This window comes from Carettochelys insculpta, chromosome 18 (genome assembly GCF_033958435.1).
Source record: "Carettochelys insculpta isolate YL-2023 chromosome 18, ASM3395843v1, whole genome shotgun sequence".
Lineage (NCBI taxonomy): Eukaryota > Metazoa > Chordata > Testudines > Carettochelyidae > Carettochelys > Carettochelys insculpta.
In genome coordinates this window covers 3816374-3835072 of record NC_134154.1, presented here as the reverse complement: position 1 = coordinate 3835072, position 18699 = coordinate 3816374, and the positions used below count along the sequence as shown (strand labels likewise).

General features: G+C 47.1%; 1 protein-coding gene across 7 annotated transcripts in view; it reads left to right on the top strand.

The window, feature by feature from the left end:
* The window catches only part of LOC142022479 (sodium/glucose cotransporter 1-like), a 35913-nt gene that overhangs the window by 1431 nt on the left and 15783 nt on the right, over window positions 1–18699 (top strand). For all 7 annotated transcript variants that reach the window (XM_075012343.1, XM_075012342.1, XM_075012341.1 and 4 more), the window contains exons 2-8: window positions 813–884; window positions 6819–6923; window positions 9894–9953; window positions 10291–10395; window positions 15498–15603; window positions 16110–16190; window positions 18291–18511. In XM_075012343.1, coding sequence (XP_074868444.1) covers window positions 813–884; window positions 6819–6923; window positions 9894–9953; window positions 10291–10395; window positions 15498–15603; window positions 16110–16190; window positions 18291–18511 — 750 coding nt within the window. The remainder of the gene's footprint in view (window positions 1–812; window positions 885–6818; window positions 6924–9893; window positions 9954–10290; window positions 10396–15497; window positions 15604–16109; window positions 16191–18290; window positions 18512–18699) is intronic.

Here is an 18699-nt window from a genome sequence, read left to right as displayed (position 1 = left end):
GGCAGCCAGGCTTGTGCATGAAAGGTATAATCTGACCCGAAGGCTGACTGTAATTCATCATTGGCTGCAAGTCTGTGTAACAAGAACTCGTGTGGCAGAAGAGGGCTGGCAGGTGGCGTGTCAGGCACTGGTGCGTTGGAAGTTTTACTTGTTTAGAGTAGTTACTGAGAAGCCTAGCGTTAAATGTCTCTCTCCGGCCACGTTCTCCTTCTCCAGCAGGCAACTATTGATTCAATTGCTCTATGCAGTGAAACATCCCTGTTTAGTTTCTTGCTTCTGCATTAGGATCAGTGATCTGGCTCACTTCTGCATGCACCTTCTCTGGGCTTGACCTTATCAGCCCAGGAAAGGTTTAATGCCCATCTGCAGGGGAGTGCTGCGGTGTGCTAGATTGAGTAAGGGCGCAAGCTAGGTGAGGCAGCTCTCAGGCAGGACCATAAAGGTCACTGCAGCCATAGGTTTGAGGCCTGTGCAGCTGCAGGTGTGCTCCCAGGAGTGACAGCTTGCAGGTCAGGCCTCTGGTGAGTGAGGCATTGCCTGCATTTTGTTTTTAGCATTGAGTTCGCTGTATTCTAACACGTGCAGTGTTTAGAGTTGGGCTCCTGTGGTGAAAGTTAAAGCCCTAAGACTTGAATGGGTCATTTATAGATGGATGGAAGAGTCATTGCTCAGTCATGGTCACATCCAAGTATTCCCTTCAAAATCTTTCCTTCTCAGTGGTCCTTCTGTCTCATCCCTGCCCTGGCTGTTGAGGCCATCTGCTCTGGCTTGCCTGTTTGGCTGAAAATTTTAACCCATTGTTCTTTTCCCAGGCCATGTTCTTGTCTAACCGAGGGACTGTGGGAGGCTTCTTCCTGGCTGGACGTAACATGGTGTGGTGGCCGGTGAGTTCTCATGATATGCCATGCGTGCCCTATTGCCCTTTCGGTCCACACACAGGATTTCAGTGCACATCTCTTTCAGCATTTAGTGAATGCTTTGCACTTACTGCCCTCTCTGGACCCATTTGCTTGAGGGCCTGGTTCGTGTGAGGCGAGCTCTGTCAGGTGCAAGGTACAAGGCGGAATGGATTTGTGGGTGTGGTTTCTGTGGGGCTACTGCTTTGCCTTCTCTGTGGCTCTGTAATCTACTCCTTGGCTGTAATATTGCAGGGAGTGAACCCAGGAATGTTCCTAATCAATTACTGATAACAAATCAGAGTCTACATTTATAGTAGTACCTAACGCTTACACAGCATATCTCAGCTGTAGCTCCAAAATAACTGTGCAGAAGAGGGGGAAAACGTCATTATCCCTGCTTTCAGATAGGGAAATTGAGTCACAGAGTGGTGAAGTGACTTGCCTTAGGTCACCCGGCAACTCAGTATCAGGGCTGAGTCTAGAACTCAAATCTCTTGCATTACTCCAGGGCTCTCCCCATGAGTCACCCTCTCTCTAGTGCATGAGACCATCTGCAAAGCAAAAAGCCTTCACGATCAGCAGTGTCCAACCTTTCTATGCCCACTATCACGTTCTGAATTTAAGGGCAAGCCAGGGTCTACCCTCCCCTTTCCCGTAAGGCTCCGTTCCTTTCCTGACGCCTCGCCCTGCTCACTCCTTCCCCCCTCCTCTCTCTGTCACTCCCCCACCCACACTCAGTCACTGTCACTGTGCTGTGGCTGGGTGCTGGGACTCAGGAGGGGGGTGGAGATCTGGGCTGAGGCTGAGGGGTTTACTTTGGGAAGGGGCACCAGGGTGAGACTGGGGCAGGATGACGGGGTGAGGGGGTTGCAATCTCTGTGAGGGATGTCGGGTGCACAAGGGCGCTGCAAGCTGGGGCAGAGAGTTGAGGTGCAGGAGGAGGGGCGAGTTGCTGGCTTTGAGTGTGGGGGTCAGGGGAGAGGTTGAGGTGTAGGGGGAAGAAGGGGGGTGCTGGCATTGGAGGGGCTCAAGGGGGATGTGCGGCGCTGGCCCTGGGAGGGGGTCCAGGACTGGGGGTTGGGATGCAGGAGGGAGTGTGGGGTGCAGGAGAAGGGAAGGGTTGAGGTGCATCTTCCATGGACTTGCCATGGACAGCTCCTGGTTGGTGGGCAGAAGGCTGTGGCAGGCCACCTGCCTGGGCTGTCCCTACACTGCTCCCAGAAGGGGCCAGTGCACCCAGTCAGCTCCCAGGGTGGGGGTCTGCAAGCTGCCCCTCTCAGCCGGTACTGCTGCCTCAGTTCCCTTAGGCCACAGGTCCCCCTCACTGGCCAATGGGAGCTGTTGGGGTGGTGCTTGCAGGGTGGAGCTGTGTGCTGTGACCTCTGCCTCCCACTTGTGCTCCCAGGGCCACGTTGGCTACTTCTGGGAGCACCTTGGGGGCAGGGCAGGTGGGGGTGAGAAGTGTTAGAGAAATGCCACATCTCACGTCCCCCGTGAGCATTGCCACCTGCGATAATAGCCTGGGAATAGTCCAGGTAGTCCTGGGTGCACGCCACAAGGCTGTAGATAGAGGGGTTGTTTCATCAATGGTCCCTTCCTATCACAGTCCATATGCTTCTCTTGGCTTTGGCTTATTGAGACTTGATTGCACAATTCATGGTGCTCCGCAATAGAGAATAAAAGAAAATATGGTTGCAAAAACCTGTGTTAGCAACTGAGTTCCATTCTTGGTTGTCATGTGGTTCTCTGCTGTACCAAGCAGCTAGGGGCATAGGGTGGGGATTAAGTAAAGAGGCTGGTGTGTGTTCCCTGTGCTTTGTTGAATGAAACTGAATGTTACCTTTTTTGCTAGTTGGAAGGGTCAGGAGTTCAGCCAGATAATTGGAGGCTGTGTATTTTCTTGGGGATGTATTTATCTGTTCCTGGACAAACAGCAATTTGATCTGCTCATTATGTGGCCAGTCTCTCACTGTTGACAAGGCACTGGAAGTGAACACACACAATAATTACCACCTCTTCTTACATTGTGTGCAAGAGAGTTTGCTTCACAAAGAACACCAGTGCCTAATCTGGGTTTTTAAGAAGGGAGTTTTAAAGGAACAGAAAAGCCAAAGACCATAAACTCTCTGGGCATGAAAAGTTTAACAACAACTTGAAGAGTTTAGTGATTACTTAGTGGGAAATAACTGGAGATTTGTAGGTGTGTTTCCCTTCACAGAGAAATTAAACCCCACGCTGACGTGGACAGAGAGAGAAACACTTTAGCTGCCGCGCTCTCAGCAGTCACTCAATAATGAGTAGGACGTCTTCACGGCACCTTTGTATTTATGAGTCCGTTGATGGCTGACCAGCCCGATTCTGGAGCTGCAGGTCTTACCACAGAAGGGGCAGGTGTTGGTAGCTGCTGGAGCAGCTTGGGGCAGTTTTTGCTTCTCCACCGCTCCTCATGTGCACTGCGGCAGGACCTCTTAAATCGTGCCACCCACCTCACAAATTACTGTCCTCCACTGGGGGTGGTCCTGGACAAGGCTCTCCCAAGTGTCGACACTGATGCTGCACTTTTCATATGTGCTTCAGCACATCCTTATTGTTTCCACTGGCCCACCATGCTCCTCTGGCCTTCCTCCAATCTGGAAAACAGAATCTGTTCTGGGAGGTGCTGATCGGACATCTGGACCAGGTGACCAGTCCAGTGAAGTTGTCAGTGAATGACAATGGCTTCAGTGCTGGTCATGTTTGACTCTTCCAGGTTGCTCGTGTTTGTGTGCCTGTCCTCCCAAGAGATATTTAGGATTCTTCTGAGGCAGTGTTGATGATCATGTTCAAGTGCCTTCAAATGACGCTCGTATGTTGTCCAGGTTTCACGTGTATACAGTAGCAGTGCAACAACCACTACATGGTACACAAGGAGCTTTGGTTTGCCATAGATATCTTGGTTCTCAAACAGCAACGAAGGGTCCTGTGGCACCTTATAGACTAACAGAAAAGTTTTGAGCATGAGCTTTCGTGAGCACAGACTCACTTCATCAGATGCTGGTCCTTCATCAGATGAAGTGAGTCTTTGCTCATGAAAGCTCATGCTCAAAACTTTTCTGTTAGTCTATAAGGTGCCACAGGACCCTTCGTTGCTCTTACAGACCCAGACTAACATGGCTACCCCTCTGATACTTGGTTCTCAAAGATGCTTTGTCTCAGGCGGGTGGAAACGTGGTGTGAAACCAACACTGCTCAAGGTAAAAAGACAAACCCAACACTCACCCAAAGTGAAGCTTTCGGAGGAAAGAAAGAGTGTAATAAATAACTTGCTGACTCCTTCATAAGCTTCTAATGGGACCAGTAGTGGGGTGCCTGTTTCCAAGGCTATAAGCGTTGGGTCTGGTGCATGTATATCTGATGATGCAGAGGCTAAAGTATAAGGCTGGCTGGCAAAGAAACAAACAGTAGCTGTGCCACTCTCCAAGCCAACGTGTATGAAGGCAAGATGCCTGAAAAATTGTTGGAGATGCACAGTTCAAGGAGGTAAGTAATTACACAGCACCAAGGGGCTGGGAGGATACAGGTGATTCCTCGCTCCAACAAAACCGATGCTGCTGGAGAGTTACATGCCTGTCTCTCTTGGCTGAAGAATTGTGTGGCATTTTAAAATCACTTGATGATCATGCAAAATGCAGACATCACAGAAAACGCAGGGCAGCGGAAAAACAAAGCTGCTGTGTTTATTCGAGGCAGCAGAACCCTGATAGATGCATGATGAGGTTTTACTGAGGCGCTAAACAATGTGCAGGTCCGAGTGGTTCTGAGTGGGGAGAGCTGTGGATTTGCACAAATGCCCTGTTGCATTCCAGGAGAACTGAGTTGAAAGCATCCTGTCATTCCACCAGGGTAAGGTCCATACCCACAGAAGTGGCTCCGTGGCATGGATAGTGCATGATAAGGCTGGAGATTGTTTCAGTGGGTGGCTAGTCCAAGGGTGGGTTTTCCACGTTCCTTAAGAGGTCTGTGGGCCGCAAGCACCTGCATTTCTGGACATCAAAAAGTCGATGAAAAGAGGAAGGCAAATAGATTAATGAATAATGTGTCAAATACACAGGCACTTTCATACAGCTGCAGCCAGGTGGTGCTTTCATGAATAGTGAGCCCTTGTTATCAACTGGCCTGACAGAGGATTTAAAGTAACTGTTTTCCTCCCCTTCCCCTCACCTCTCCTCTCCTCTCTTACACTGAATCTCAGTCACTCACTGAACACCTGACTCCCTCTCCTGAAAAAGCTCATGCCTCCTCTTCTAGTTCTACTATACCCTTTTTGCCCTACCATCAGCGCTAACTGCTGCAGGGAGCTGCTTTGCCCTTGAAATTCCCTCCTCAGAGGAGGAGGCTAAGCAAGTATAACCCCCGGGAGCCCACACCCTCTACACACTCTGTTCAGAGAAGAAAACCCCGTGCCACCCACAAGCCCTCTGGCAGCATGACCCTAAGGGGAGATCGTTGCTGGCCAGAACCCTGAAAGCTGTAACGCTGGCCTGGTCTTGAAGGGGGCAACCTTCCGGTAACATGGGGTAACTTGGAAAATGGGTCAGAATCCCTGAGTTTAACCACACCATTAAACCTACTGCAACCTGCTATTAGAGATTAAAAGAAGAAGAAGAACCATTAAAGCATTTTGAAATACAAAGTGCTAGAAGATTGGCTCAGCTTGTCTCAGGTCCTTAACTCAATTAATTTGTGTTTTTCTTCATTTACATCCTTGCTCTTGGGAGGAGCCCTCTCACTGCAGCAGCTTGGGGCCAGGTGAGAACCACCTCTCCACGGCTACTGCAGCTCCGGTAGGCACAGCCACGGGAGGGGAGCATGACGCCAGCTGGGGCAGGTCCAGATTCACCACAGCCTGCGCTTCCCAGTCAGAGTGAAGAAGGCAGCAAACTCGGAATTGCCCATCGCTCCCTGACACAAGAGAGCAGCCAGCAAGAGCCCCATATGAATTGGGGGATGAGGGGAGCTTCAGCCCCGCCCCCAAGGATGCCTATGGGGTAGGCGCCTGGGGCTGGGGCAGTCCCAGATGATGGGGGGGTGGGGAGCCCACCCGCCAGTCCCTTTCACCTGCCTGATGGTTCTGTCTCTTTTCTGTATGGTTTATGGGATGTGCCAATCCAGGCACATCCCATCTGCCTGGCATGGGCAGCCCCTGGCCTTGCTTTAAGCTATGATAAGAAGGAGCTGCATACTGACTTTGGTGGGCCGAGCTCTACCCGTTTAGGAGGAATTCTTGAACAAACAGCCAGACAAACTCTCTAAAATGTACAATAAATTAAGAAAGGTGGTTGTAAAAAAATCCTTTCAGCTAGACAGAACTTTTATAAAGATATGCCCCTTGGCTAACTCTCTGACTGCATTAAATGGAGTACCCACCATTCAGCTACCCCATTGTCCCCTTGATGGAGCCAAACCAAGTGCAAAAAGCACGCGCCTCCCGTTGCAGAGACAAGCCAGCCTTGCTGCTTGTGAAGCTTTAGTCCACTAATATTACTTTCCTGACAGGGTCATGAATCAGCCACTTGTCCTTGGAGCAGGTTAGCTGTGAGACATCAGCCTAGTTGGAAATGTGCTCCAAAGGCTTGCAATTCTGTATGGGCAGGAGACGTACTCATCACAGGTGGCAGAGGAATAGTATCACTCACTCGTGTTCCTCTGCCTGCATTAATAGGTAATGTTCTCATCTGCTCTCCTTGCCTGTAGTGGGGATGGCTGCAATGCTGGGGTATGAGAAGCGAACCCAGGCATTCAGGTCTCATGACAGCAGACAGAAAACCCCAAATAATGACCTAAGTACTTTCAACGGCTAGTTGTAACAAATACAGCTCTTCTCTTAGCCGGGGTCTGAGCCCAGGATCTGTGACCCAAGCCTGTTCTCTCTGGTTGCAGATCGGTGCATCTCTGTTTGCCAGTAACATTGGCAGTGGGCACTTTGTGGGCTTGGCAGGAACAGGAGCGGCTGCGGGAATCGCCATTGCTGGATTTGAATGGAACGTAAGTAGCGCACATTTAAACAAACAGTGTAACGCCGCGGTACCCAAAGAGCTCGGGCAAACACACCCTGCCCCCACACCTGCTTGGGTGATGCTCCTGGCAGCACTGCCTGCTACAAGAACCCCATGTCAATGTGCATCCCTACTGGCCTCTCTCACTGCTCCCACCTGCTGCCCAGTCAACGGGCTACAAGAAGAGCATTACAACATGGGGAACCGGCTCTCCACGGAGGCGTTTCTCCCGCCAAATATACTGATATTCCCCCCACCCTCAAACCTTGTTCTTTGATTGCTTTTCAAATTCTTATCACTGTCTGCCGCTGTCAGGGTGGCATGGACGGTGGCTCTGATCTCAGCAGCGCTGGTTTTGCTGAGCGTTTACTTTGCAGAGGTGGGGTTGGGAGGAGAGGAGCATTTTGCTGTCCTCCCGGCAGTGAGGTGTATAGGGTTGCCTGTGCTCCCTACTTGTCTTCTCCTTCCCCTCTCAAAAGGAGACAGCAGTGAGAAAAGGCAGAGGCCATCTCCTAATCCACTGTCTGTGCTGGTCTATTCTTCTCAGCCTGTTGGGCACAGAGCTCTTTCCTGTAACTAAACAGCGCATTTGATTGAAAAGTCCTACAGCTATGCCCAGAGAGTAGCACAAGGACCATAAAGATTTGGGAAAGGGTCTCAGGGAGAGAGCTGAGATGGGAGGCAATATCCCCCCTCCTTCCAGTCAATTTACTGGAAGTCCTCCTTGGATTCAGCAACAAAACTCCTGTACATGAGGTCAGGAGGAGATGCAGGGGTTGGGGAACAGCCTATTTCTGCTGTATTTTCCCTCTCAGCTCAGCCAATCAGAAGGTGCAGTTTGTGCATCACATGTTACCGCTATCCTGAACAGCGCCAACTTCTCCACGATCAGTACTCCTTGGAGCTGCTAGGAGGTCAACCCTGGCAGCCTGGAGGACAGTCTGCTGTTTACCTGGTGCTTCAGGATGATGTGGTCATGTGAGAATGGGAATGAATCATGATCCTTGAAATCTAGTTCTTTCCCTTGGATCCTCAGCCTCTGTACAAATCATGGCCATGCCTCTGACTGTTGCCCTTCATAGAGGAATTTTTTTCTGCAGTGCCACAAGAACTTGGCGCTGCACAGTTGGGTGCTTCCCTGGAATCAGACTTAATGTAGCAGTGGGAGCATATGACCCTTAGGGGTGTTTTTAAAATAGAAGCGTGCTGGGTATAAAATGAACCCTGTGTAGACTACAGGTTTCTTGTGCCAGGGGAAGGGAGTAGAAGCTCATTGGAGAGAGATTCACACTTTGGAATCAACAAGAAGTCCTGTGGCATCTTATAGACTAACAGATACTTTGAAGCAAAGACCCACGAGAGCTCACACTCCAAACTATCTGTTAGTCTATAAGGTGCCACAGGACTTCTTGTTGTTCTCAGAGATACAGACTAACACAGCTCCCGCTGTGGTACATTGGAATCAGTTAGCTTAAATCACCACTTTTTATTATTTTCTGTTGCTGCTGAAACAAATCCAGACTCCATATTAATGTTACTTGGAACTTCATGACCTCTGAAGGGACAGAATCCCCTTCTGCCATGTGAGCTAACGGGCTGCCCATTACCTGACAGCAGTGTGCAGCCTAAGACACGCAGTTGAGAGGTTTTGGTTCTGTCCAGTAGACAATAGTGATGGATATTTATATGTACACTAGTTAGCTTGTTACAATACCAACAACAGATTGGAGCAATAAACATGCTCATATCTATGGGGAAAAATGCTGCTTTTGGATTCACGCTGATTCTCTTAACAAAAGAGCTAACTGGGCCTGATTCTGCTCTCCCTTACATTAGCTTTGTGTTGGTGTAATTACATTGACTTATGGAGTGGAGTTACTCTTGGTTTAATGAGTGTAAATAGGAGTGAATGGTGCCCAGTATCTCTGATGTAGCCTCTGCTTAACCTATGAGCAGAACTTCAGAGAGGCAATAAAAAAACGTGTGCACGGATAAGAGATCTAGAGTGCAGTCAGAGACCATTTCAATGTGCATAATTCTGCCTAAAAACATCACTAACATGTAAGTAAACCTCGTTGCATAGAATTTACAGTATGTCGCAGAGCAATGCTACCATACTTCACAGTATATAGTCCCAAATATGGGAGTAAGGGATGCCGTATGCTGAATAAGGACACTTCATAACGAATTCCACTGCAGAAGGTAGGGCAGTGGGCTAGTCTATGGGGTGACACAGGTGTGGAAGTAGGCTCTACTCTCCAGCAGCTTGGAGCTGGTCACAAGTGAGTGTTGCTCATAACACACTTGGATTTGCCCCTGGGCTGTCTCCTGTACGGGTGGCTGCCTGGAGACTGGATTGAGGAGCTAGTAATGGGGGCTGGCATAGCATCCCTGGACTTTCTTAACCTTTCCCAGTGATTACAATGGTGAATCCACCAACCTAGAGATGTTTCTGGGGGTTTCAGGTGTTTAAACCAACATGTTCTGTAGACCTTCTCTGGGCAAGACTAATGAAGTAGTGGTTTAAGCACCTGTGCCCAGGGTCATCTATAACTGGAGCTGCACTGAGGTAGTGCAACAGAAGGAAATTTTGAGACCATTCCTAGACACACTACAAATGTATTTCCCCCTGGCCAGGCATGGGGTAAATGCTGCTGTAATCTTCTTTTTTTAATACTCATCAGTCTGCTACAGGGGTGGCATCTCCTGCAGGTGCTTCTCTTGGACACCTGGGGTGACATTCTAGCCCCTTTCAAATCAAAGCTGAAACTTCCGTTGACTTCAGGAGGCTGGGATTTCATGCCCGAGTTCTAATTGTAAAATGCCAGACAAGCAGAAAGAATGCGGCCGGGGTGCCTGCAATGACTGTGGTTTTCCTCACTGCAGCCTCACACGAGGCCTTGGAAAGTGCTGGTGAAAGACCAAGAAGCTAATTCAGCTGTTCTTTCCTTGGCTACAGGCCCTGATAATTCTGTTAGCTCTTGGCTGGTTGTTCGTACCCATCTACATCAGGGCTGGGGTAAGTACAAACACGAAGCTATGACTCTCATTTTCCCAGTTGTAATCTTTCTGTTTCATCCTGCTCTGAGTGTGGAACTAACGCCATCACAAAACCATTTTCAGTGAGAGGGCAGACCTGAATGTGACAGGGACTTTGTGTGTTTTTCACTGTGTCTTTGAGATCTTAACATGAGCGTTTGACAGACTGTCTTTTTGTGATTCTTGGAGGCCCCTGTCCCTGGACATCTGCTTTTCTAGTGTACAAGTCATTGTAGTCTCTGGAAGAGAAACCCTATGCCCCCTATGGTCGTAATTGGTTGCTTATAGTATGAATTATTCTCCCTCTGCCTCTGCAGGTGGTGACGATGCCAGAGTATCTCAAGAAGAGGTTTGGTGGCCATCGGATTCAGATGTATCTGTCAGTCCTTTCTCTGCTCCTCTATATTTTTACCAAGATCTCTGTGAGTTAAGCTTTTCCAGTTCCTCTCTTCCAAGTGCAGTTCTTGTCCATACAGTATTATTATTTTACACATGTATGAAATCTCTCTACATGTGTGGTTCACTTGTCTCTCTTTTGGTGTCTGGGTGTTTGGTAGATTTAAAACTATTTCCATGTTGTTACTCATCCTTCTAGCAGTGCTGGCCATCCAAATTGGCTTGGCAGCTCTAAGTGTGCCTGTGCCTGTTGGATTATACCAGGGGAATCTTTCTGTCAGTGGTGAGTATGATTGAGCTTTCTTTTCCCAGGGTTTTGTTTCCACACATGCTCCCCTCAGAAACAGGTCAGGATGGCCTGAGCCTTGTACTACCGACACTGTTCTCCATCTCAGGCATCAGTGACAGAAACTCAGGAGAGGGTCCCAAACTACTAGAATTTTAGTCCCTAGTTCTTTGCCTTTGTCCTACAAGGGTAACTGTTACTGCTTCTTACCCAGGAACATTCATTTGACCTCATTTTGGGCACTTAGTTTTGGAGCTTTCTGTCTAAGATCTCTCTTGCTGCCTCCTGGGTGAAGTTCTCCTGATGCTGCAGGGTCTGAGTAACTCTCTTTGGCTCTCATGTGAGAAAAGAGGCCTTCAGCTTTCAAGGAATGGGTTTTTGTCCCCACTTTCTCCCATGACCTTCTGTCGGTATCCTCAGCTGAACATGCAACCTGTTACAAGTCATGAAGCAAAAGTGAGACAAGAGAGAGGAGGGCAGAAGGGGAGACGAGACAGGGATGGTGTGAACAAAAAATGGTGTGGGAAAAGCCAAGGGTGATGGGAGGAGGAGGAAAGAGCCTGTCTGTGGAGTTGTTTGAGCTCTGAAGTGTGGCTAATACTGACATTGCGGGAGCAAAGTGTTTTGATTTTCTGCCCCCTTTGGAAATCAGCACATTTTCATCCAGATCCACAGGTCAGGCAGACCTGGGTCTGTTGTTCTGCTGTACTTTCCATGGACGGTTACTCTTTGCTAACTGCATAGGAGCTGAGTGATAACAGCCCAGAGTAACTTAAAGGGCTGGCCTTTTGCTTCCATGCTCATGTTCTTATAATAAATGATTTTTACCAACATGACAAATTAAACCAGCTGGGTCTCTCTAGAAACCTCAAGATGGAGACTTTGTTTCTGTCTTCATTTCTGTAGCAGTTATTTCTGCAAGGCGCTGCCAACATCACTTTTTATATGCAGCTGTAATTGGAAATGTTGCATCCATTTCCCTGGCCATGGGATCGTTAGCACATAGGTCTACGACTCCCAGTATCTCATATATATGTAACAGGTAGCGTTACTTTGCAAAGCATCATGGGACTTGGGCTAAAAAAGAATAATAAAATTACTAGTATGTAGATTTTTATATTGCAAAAATATGTTTGTGTCCCAATTACATAACCTATTTTAAGGCTGTTTGTTATGACTGTGATTTGCTAGTGAAGTTGTAACTGAAATGCAAACAAGGGGCTTGTGCAATGGAAATCCATGAGGAGATATGAGTCACCTGGCAGCTGCCTCACCACAGTGTGATATTAACATATGCTTGGACAATGAATAAGACACTCCAAACCCACAATGGACAAAATAACATGATTGGCTATAAACATGCTAAGCACGTGAGAACTGACATGTGCAGTATACCGGAATAGGGCATTTATCTTCAACTGGAAACTCATAGATACAAAACTAAACACTAAGCAAAAAGAAACAAGAAGCAGTAATGGTAGAACTGTAAAATAAGTTGGACCAGAGGAGCTGACAAAACACTGGACTCTGTATTAGAGGGTTTCCTGTTTGTATGGCTCTGATTAATCCCAGCTGTCTAATTTTTGATTAATAAACCAAGTGAGCTGATTATTTGATGCTTTGTTTGTGTTACTATCAAACAGAAGCCATTATAACTTGGCAGTAGTGCTATGTCTGGACCAATTAAGGCTGGGTTGTGGCCTAATTATCAGTAAAGTAGTGGCAGTGCAGAAATTTTAACCTTTAACTGCTCACAGGCCTAAGTGTGTCTTGAAACAGAACTAGCCTGCCTGTCACCAGGGGCAGGAAATTAATTAATACGATGTAATACATGATTGCTAACAAAGCAATAACACATCAGAACACTGGACTGTTGTATCAGAGACAGTATGGAGTCATTAGTTCTTTATGAAGGACTCCATATTTCAGAACATAGGGCTGGTTCACCTGTATTTGATGTGATTTAAATAGCTGACCCCTGGATTTATGTGTGCGAGGTATTTTCAGACTGAAGTAGACTGGAAAGGTAAAGATTAAGACAGAAGAGCCATGGAATGTTGGCTGATGGGATAAAGTTTAGAAGATGGTGGAAGAGAAACATCAGATGAAAAAACAACCATAATAGATCCCTTGGAAAAGCCAAAAAGAGAAACGCAGACATGCCTGGGAGGAGATGAGGGAGAGAAAAAAAATACAAGCTGTGGTTACTGTTGCAGGCAGATGACCATAAAAGTGCCTGCAGAGTGATTGACGAATAGCTCACCACCGCATATCAAGGCACTCAGGTATAGCCTAACGTGTGTAGATAGGAGCAAGAGGGTCCACAAGAACAGCTTTGGGTGTTAAGAGGGCATCTGGCAGCAGCTGGTCATGGGGCTTGTCCATCTGCACCTCTGTTTCTGAGCCTGCTGGAGGAGAAGGACTGAGGCGGTTATTACCAGGAATGTGATTTGGAATATGTTGATCCGGGATTAGACAGGAGAAGCCCTAAGTGAGCAGTGTGTGTGGCAGCTGGTGGAGTTAAGAAAAAGAAGGCAGACAAAAGAGGTTCTCAGTGAGGAAGAATGAGAGCTGCTGCCTGATACCACCAGGAGCCCTGAACGTGCAGGGTCTTGTCAGTGGAATTTGGGTAACACTTCTTTATCCTCCTTAGAGGAAGATAAAGTTCAGGTGGAGAAAGAAATCCATCTAATGTGGCCTGACCCAGCACAGGAACATGAATCTTTGTAGGCCAGCCTATTAAAAAATGCACACAGGTGACTTCATCATTATGCTTGCTAGGAGGGTTAACATAGCAGGCTGGGCTGTATCCTCTTAATCAGAGAGATTGTGATTAGTGTGTAACAAATGATTGTTGAAAACGCTGCCTAAAATGCTCTCTCCCAAGGCTATTATTTAGCAAAGATGGTTAACAACACTGTTTTAGAAGAGTCTGTATCCAGGACAAACCAGAATAACAACTGTAACAAATATTAAATGGTCTCTGGTGGAAAATCCTGTGAACTACCATGAGTGTTTATTCTCTGCAGGGAAATTCAGTAGTTTGAGTCATACATGGCAGACCAACACCCCTGTATGCAAATTGCTAAATTAATCAGTCTGTCTGGGAAATTAAGAATATGGTGCAGTTGGTACCCTGACAGTCCCAGTTTAACGATCAAAGTACATCGGGGCCTTATGGCTGCCAAGGCTGAAGCTGAAATAAAGAGTAAAGTCACAACACCACCCAGTGCAGTGCATATTTGTGTCTCAGTAAGCTCTAACCTCTGGGGTGTGTGTTCTACATGCTGATTCTCCATTTGCACAGCTTGTCCATGGGATTGTTGGGGTTTTGCCAATGCGCAATAGTCTATGGTCCGTGCAGCATTCCCGCTAACTGCTTCTATCTATGGACGGAATAAATCTTGTTATGTGCACCAACGCATGTGCAGATGTGCACCACCAACGGAAACATGTTGCCAGCTGTGGTTGGCTGTGGGGTTTCTCCTAATCAGCTGGGGGGACACCTGAGTCTCTCTTGGGCAGCTGCCCAAGTGCTTAGCTTACAGGGAACACTGACTCCATTGTTCCTCTACTTCAGAGGTTCCCTTCCATCTGTGGGCAGAGTTTCTCCCACGTGTGTTTCGCTGGCGGTTTGCTCTGCTTTGGCCATGGTCCCTTGTAGAGCTGCTGCCAGATCTCCTTTCCCCAGCCCCTCTTCTGCCCGTTTTCTCTTTTGCTTCCTTTCAGTGTATATTTTTGTCCCCTCCCCACTCCCTGGCCCCAGTCTTGTCTCATAGCTTCCTAGGAAACTTCATGCTGTCTGGGTCGGGTCTAGCGCCTAGAATCAAGATGAGCTCTGCAGAAGCAGAGCAGTGCAGCTTCAGTCAGTGAGCCTGCAGCAGTGTGTGAGCTGTTGCCATGGTAGCGTTCGGGGCAAAACCACTAGTGCTGCTTCCATCACTGTCCTGAGTGGAGCGGCAGCGGGAGTAGAACAGGTGGGCAATTTTAAGAAAATCATCAAGCGCAGGCAAGGCATTGGTGGCCGGTAACCGATTAAATGAAGATTTGCCAGCTGGGAAACCAAGTGAATGGATGCTCCCATGCAATCTGCAGGAGCTGAAAACCCAGAATGTATGCAAGAGACCCTTGGGATTCTTTAGCTGTAAAGGTAGCTGTAAAAGGACACTTGTGTCATTTCTAGAGCTACCTGGTGCTTCTTGGCTGATGTGGGCACGGCTCGGGAGAGGTTTTGTTCTCAAGGTGATACCTTATTTTACACAAGTTCCACGAATATCTGTCAAAGTAACTACAGGTTGAACCTCTCGCTCTCCCTGGCCACGGTTAGTGAAGGCCTCAGATTCCTGCTTGTCCTCAACTACCAGTCACACCAAACATTGTGCTCCACTGCAAAGGTTTGAAGAATAGCAGTGAGCAAAGACAAATAAATACAAAAGAGTCATTAAACAAAACTCTTCCCGGCTATAATGCAAAGATAGTCAAAAGACTTGGGTGGTCTGGGATTTAAGATCTGTGTTGAGCTGTTTTCCAACACATGAATTTGCAGGCACGGAGTGCTGGGTCTCCAGGCTTGGCTAGCAGGGATCATGGACAGATTTCTGGAAACCATTGTAAAAAGTGCAGCGATACAGAAGTGAACTTCAAAAATCCACTGGCATTTAAAAAGAAAATAAAATAAAGCAGGTCATGGAACCAAGGAGACAGGGCTTTATTTTATTTTATTTTATTTTTGTATGTGCTTTTATTCTTTCGTGAAGTTCTGGAGGGGATGGGGAGATCATATCAATAGAGATGATATCTTAATCATTCCCTCAACTGTCATTTTTTTTTCCCATTTATTAGGCAGATATGTTCTCTGGGGCTATATTTATCCAAATGGCCATGGGCCTAAATCTTTATTTGGCCATAATCATACTGCTGGCTGTGACTGGTCTTTACACTATCACAGGTGAGTTTATGGAACAAACTGATACATTAAAAACATATCAAAAGGGGATCCAGAAAGACATAAAGAGAAGAGAGAAGAAATGAGAGTACGAGAGGGGAGAGCTGTATGTGCGGGAGAGAGAGAAATAAAAGGGGGCAAAGCAAGATGATTCCGCCTAAGGTAGTGGTTCCCAATCTGGGACCTGCAAAGGTATTGCAAGGGAATCATAAAACTAAAAGATCAATAAAAATGATCATGGAAAACAAGATTTCAAGAAATTGCAAAGTTACAATCAATTATTTTTACCTTCCAATAACGTTAGTAATAGCTGTCCAAAAATCTATGTTGCAGTTTCCTTTTTCATTTAAAGTGTATATAGCAGCTAGAATTGGCTTTGATGGGGGTCCGTGAAAGGTTTGGGGGAGGTGATCAGGGTGAAAAGGCTGGGAACTTGTGAAAAGGCTGGAAACCACTGCCCTAAGGCATTAGCAGAGCGGCTCACACATTTCTTCTTGGCCCTTCTTTAGGTGGCCTTGCAGCTGTGATTTACACTGATACCTTACAGACCTTCATCATGATGGTGGGATCTCTTATTCTCACAGGATTTGGTAAGTAAATCTGATAACTAAGAGTCTGAATGATCAGCTATATAGACCTTTGTGTCCTGTGGAAATGCATTGAGCATTGTGGAGTGCTAGCAGGTGAACAGCTGAGGCACTCCAATTATTTCATGTATTTGTGGGGGGGAGCTCTGCATTGTAAGGCTTCCTTTTGTCCTGACCACTGCATTTTTAACACATCCACAACTGCATAACATTAAAGTAGGACCAAGGTTCTGAGGGCATGGTCCATGCACCAGTCATGCTAAGTGGGGAGCTGGTTGTTCATGGGCTGTGCCTGGTTTCCAGCTGCGAAATCCCAGTAAGAAAGCTCAAATACTTTAAATATTTGCACAAGTTCTGTAGTTACCATAGAGATGACATTGACATTAACAGTGGCAGAGAAGGTGGGTCATGCGATTATGACTAGGCAACCAGGTGCCTACAAGATCACCTAGGTCCTAAGCTGCAGTCCATCTGTGAAACCAAACCCTAGTTTTTTTCAGAGGGTCTCAGAGGGGTAGCTGTGCTAGTCTGTATCTTCACAAATGATAAGCAGTCCTGCACTGGCTTGGAGACTAACAAGTTTATTAGATCATGGGTCTTTCATGGGGAAGACCCACTTCTTTGTATGATTGGGGTAGAAAAAACAAACAAACAAAGAACTCAGAATCCAGGGTTGATATAGCTGGGGTGGAAGGGGAAGGAAGTGGAAAAAAGTTACCTGTCACTAGTAGGACCCGTTGGTGAAGCAAATTATCATTCCTATGAATATCAAAAGGTGGAAAAATTGCCCTTGTAATGCTAAAGATAGTTGAGATCTCTAAGGCCAAGGTTAAATGTGTCAAATTTGCAAATGAGTCCCTGATGGTGTATTTTAATTACCCACCTTGGGAAGTAAAGAAACTGTTTGACAGAGTCAGACCAGTACCAAAAATCACCTACTTCAGGAGAGGCCTAACAAGGAAAACAACCACCCCATTTGTCATCACCTCTAGTCCCCAGCTTAAATCCCTCCAGCGCATCATTGACAATCTACAACCTGTAGTGGAACACGATCCCTCACTCTCACAGGCCTTGGGTGGCAGGCCAGTCCTCCCTATAAGCAAGCCACCCAACCTCAAGCATGTACTCCCCAGCAGCCACAGACCACTCCACAGAAACATGCCTGAACCCATTCCTGCCACAAACCCCACTGCCATCTCTGTCCACAAGCAGCACCATCACAGGACCTAACCACATCAGCCACACCACCAGGGGCTCAGCCACCCACATAACCACTAGTGTGCCGTGTGCCATCATGTGCCAGCAATCCCCACTTCTGCCATATGCGTTGGCCAAACCAGACAGTCTCTGCGCCAAAGGATGAATGGACATAAATCCGATGTCACTCATGGGAACACAGACCTGTAGGGAAACACTTGAATGGCCCTGGACATTCAGTAATGGCTTCAAAAGTCGCCATTCTTCTCCAAAGAATTTTGCCACAAGATTACAGAGGGAGACCTCCGAACTGGAGTGCATGTGAAAATGTGACTCATTGAACCTAGGCCTTAGCAGAGAGCTCAACTATTGATGCATTAAAAGGACAATTTCCCCACCTTTGTGATTGGTATTTAGGGGGTTAGCCTACATATTTAATCAAGAAGTGGTAAAGACAGGGAGCCTTGTGAGGCTGTATTTCCTACATTACCTTGTAGCTTCTTACCACTTGGCCTTCTTCTTTGTAAACTTTATACTGAAATGAAGCTGTCCCCATTATTCACAATAATCTATATTTCAGACTGACTTCATCTGGTGGACTCTGCCTCTGGTCCTCACCTGGGCTGGGCAGCCTGGAGATAATTACACCAACATGATAGTCTCTGGCAAAGTGTAAGCTCGTCTTTGTTGCATGAGAAAGACAGTGCAGCATGAAGGAATCGTTAGATGGAAAGCTGTGTGGCGCCTGGCTTATGAGCATGCTCACAGCGCATGCTTTGTTGTCTTCTGATAATGCTGACCTCTTTTGGGCATGGTCCAGATATGTCACGCTGGTAACATGAGATTTCTTGCTGGACTCTTCCATTCCATCAGGAATTTAAAATGTCTTCACATTCTGTTTTTCAGCATTTGCCAAAATAGGTGGCTATCAGGCCTTTGTGGAGAAATATATGAAAGCTATTCCAAGCAACACTTCGTATGGAAACATTAACATTGACCCAAAATGCTACACCCCACGGGAAGATTCTTTCCACATCTTCCGACACCCAGTCACTGGAGATCTGCCATGGCCTGGCCTTACCATTGGCTTGAGCATCCTTGCTTTGTGGTACTGGTGCACAGATCAGGTAGTGTAAAGGCAACAGCTGGAAATTCAGAGTATTCTAAAATCTGCAGTCTACTTGGACTGATCTCTTTCCTACCTGAACCCTCTCCATCCCTTTATCTCCTTAGGGGAAGGTGATTTTTCTCTATAGCTTTAAGTTGCTCCGCCTTCCCTATGTTAAGTAATGAGGTATGTTCCTTTACTACCCTT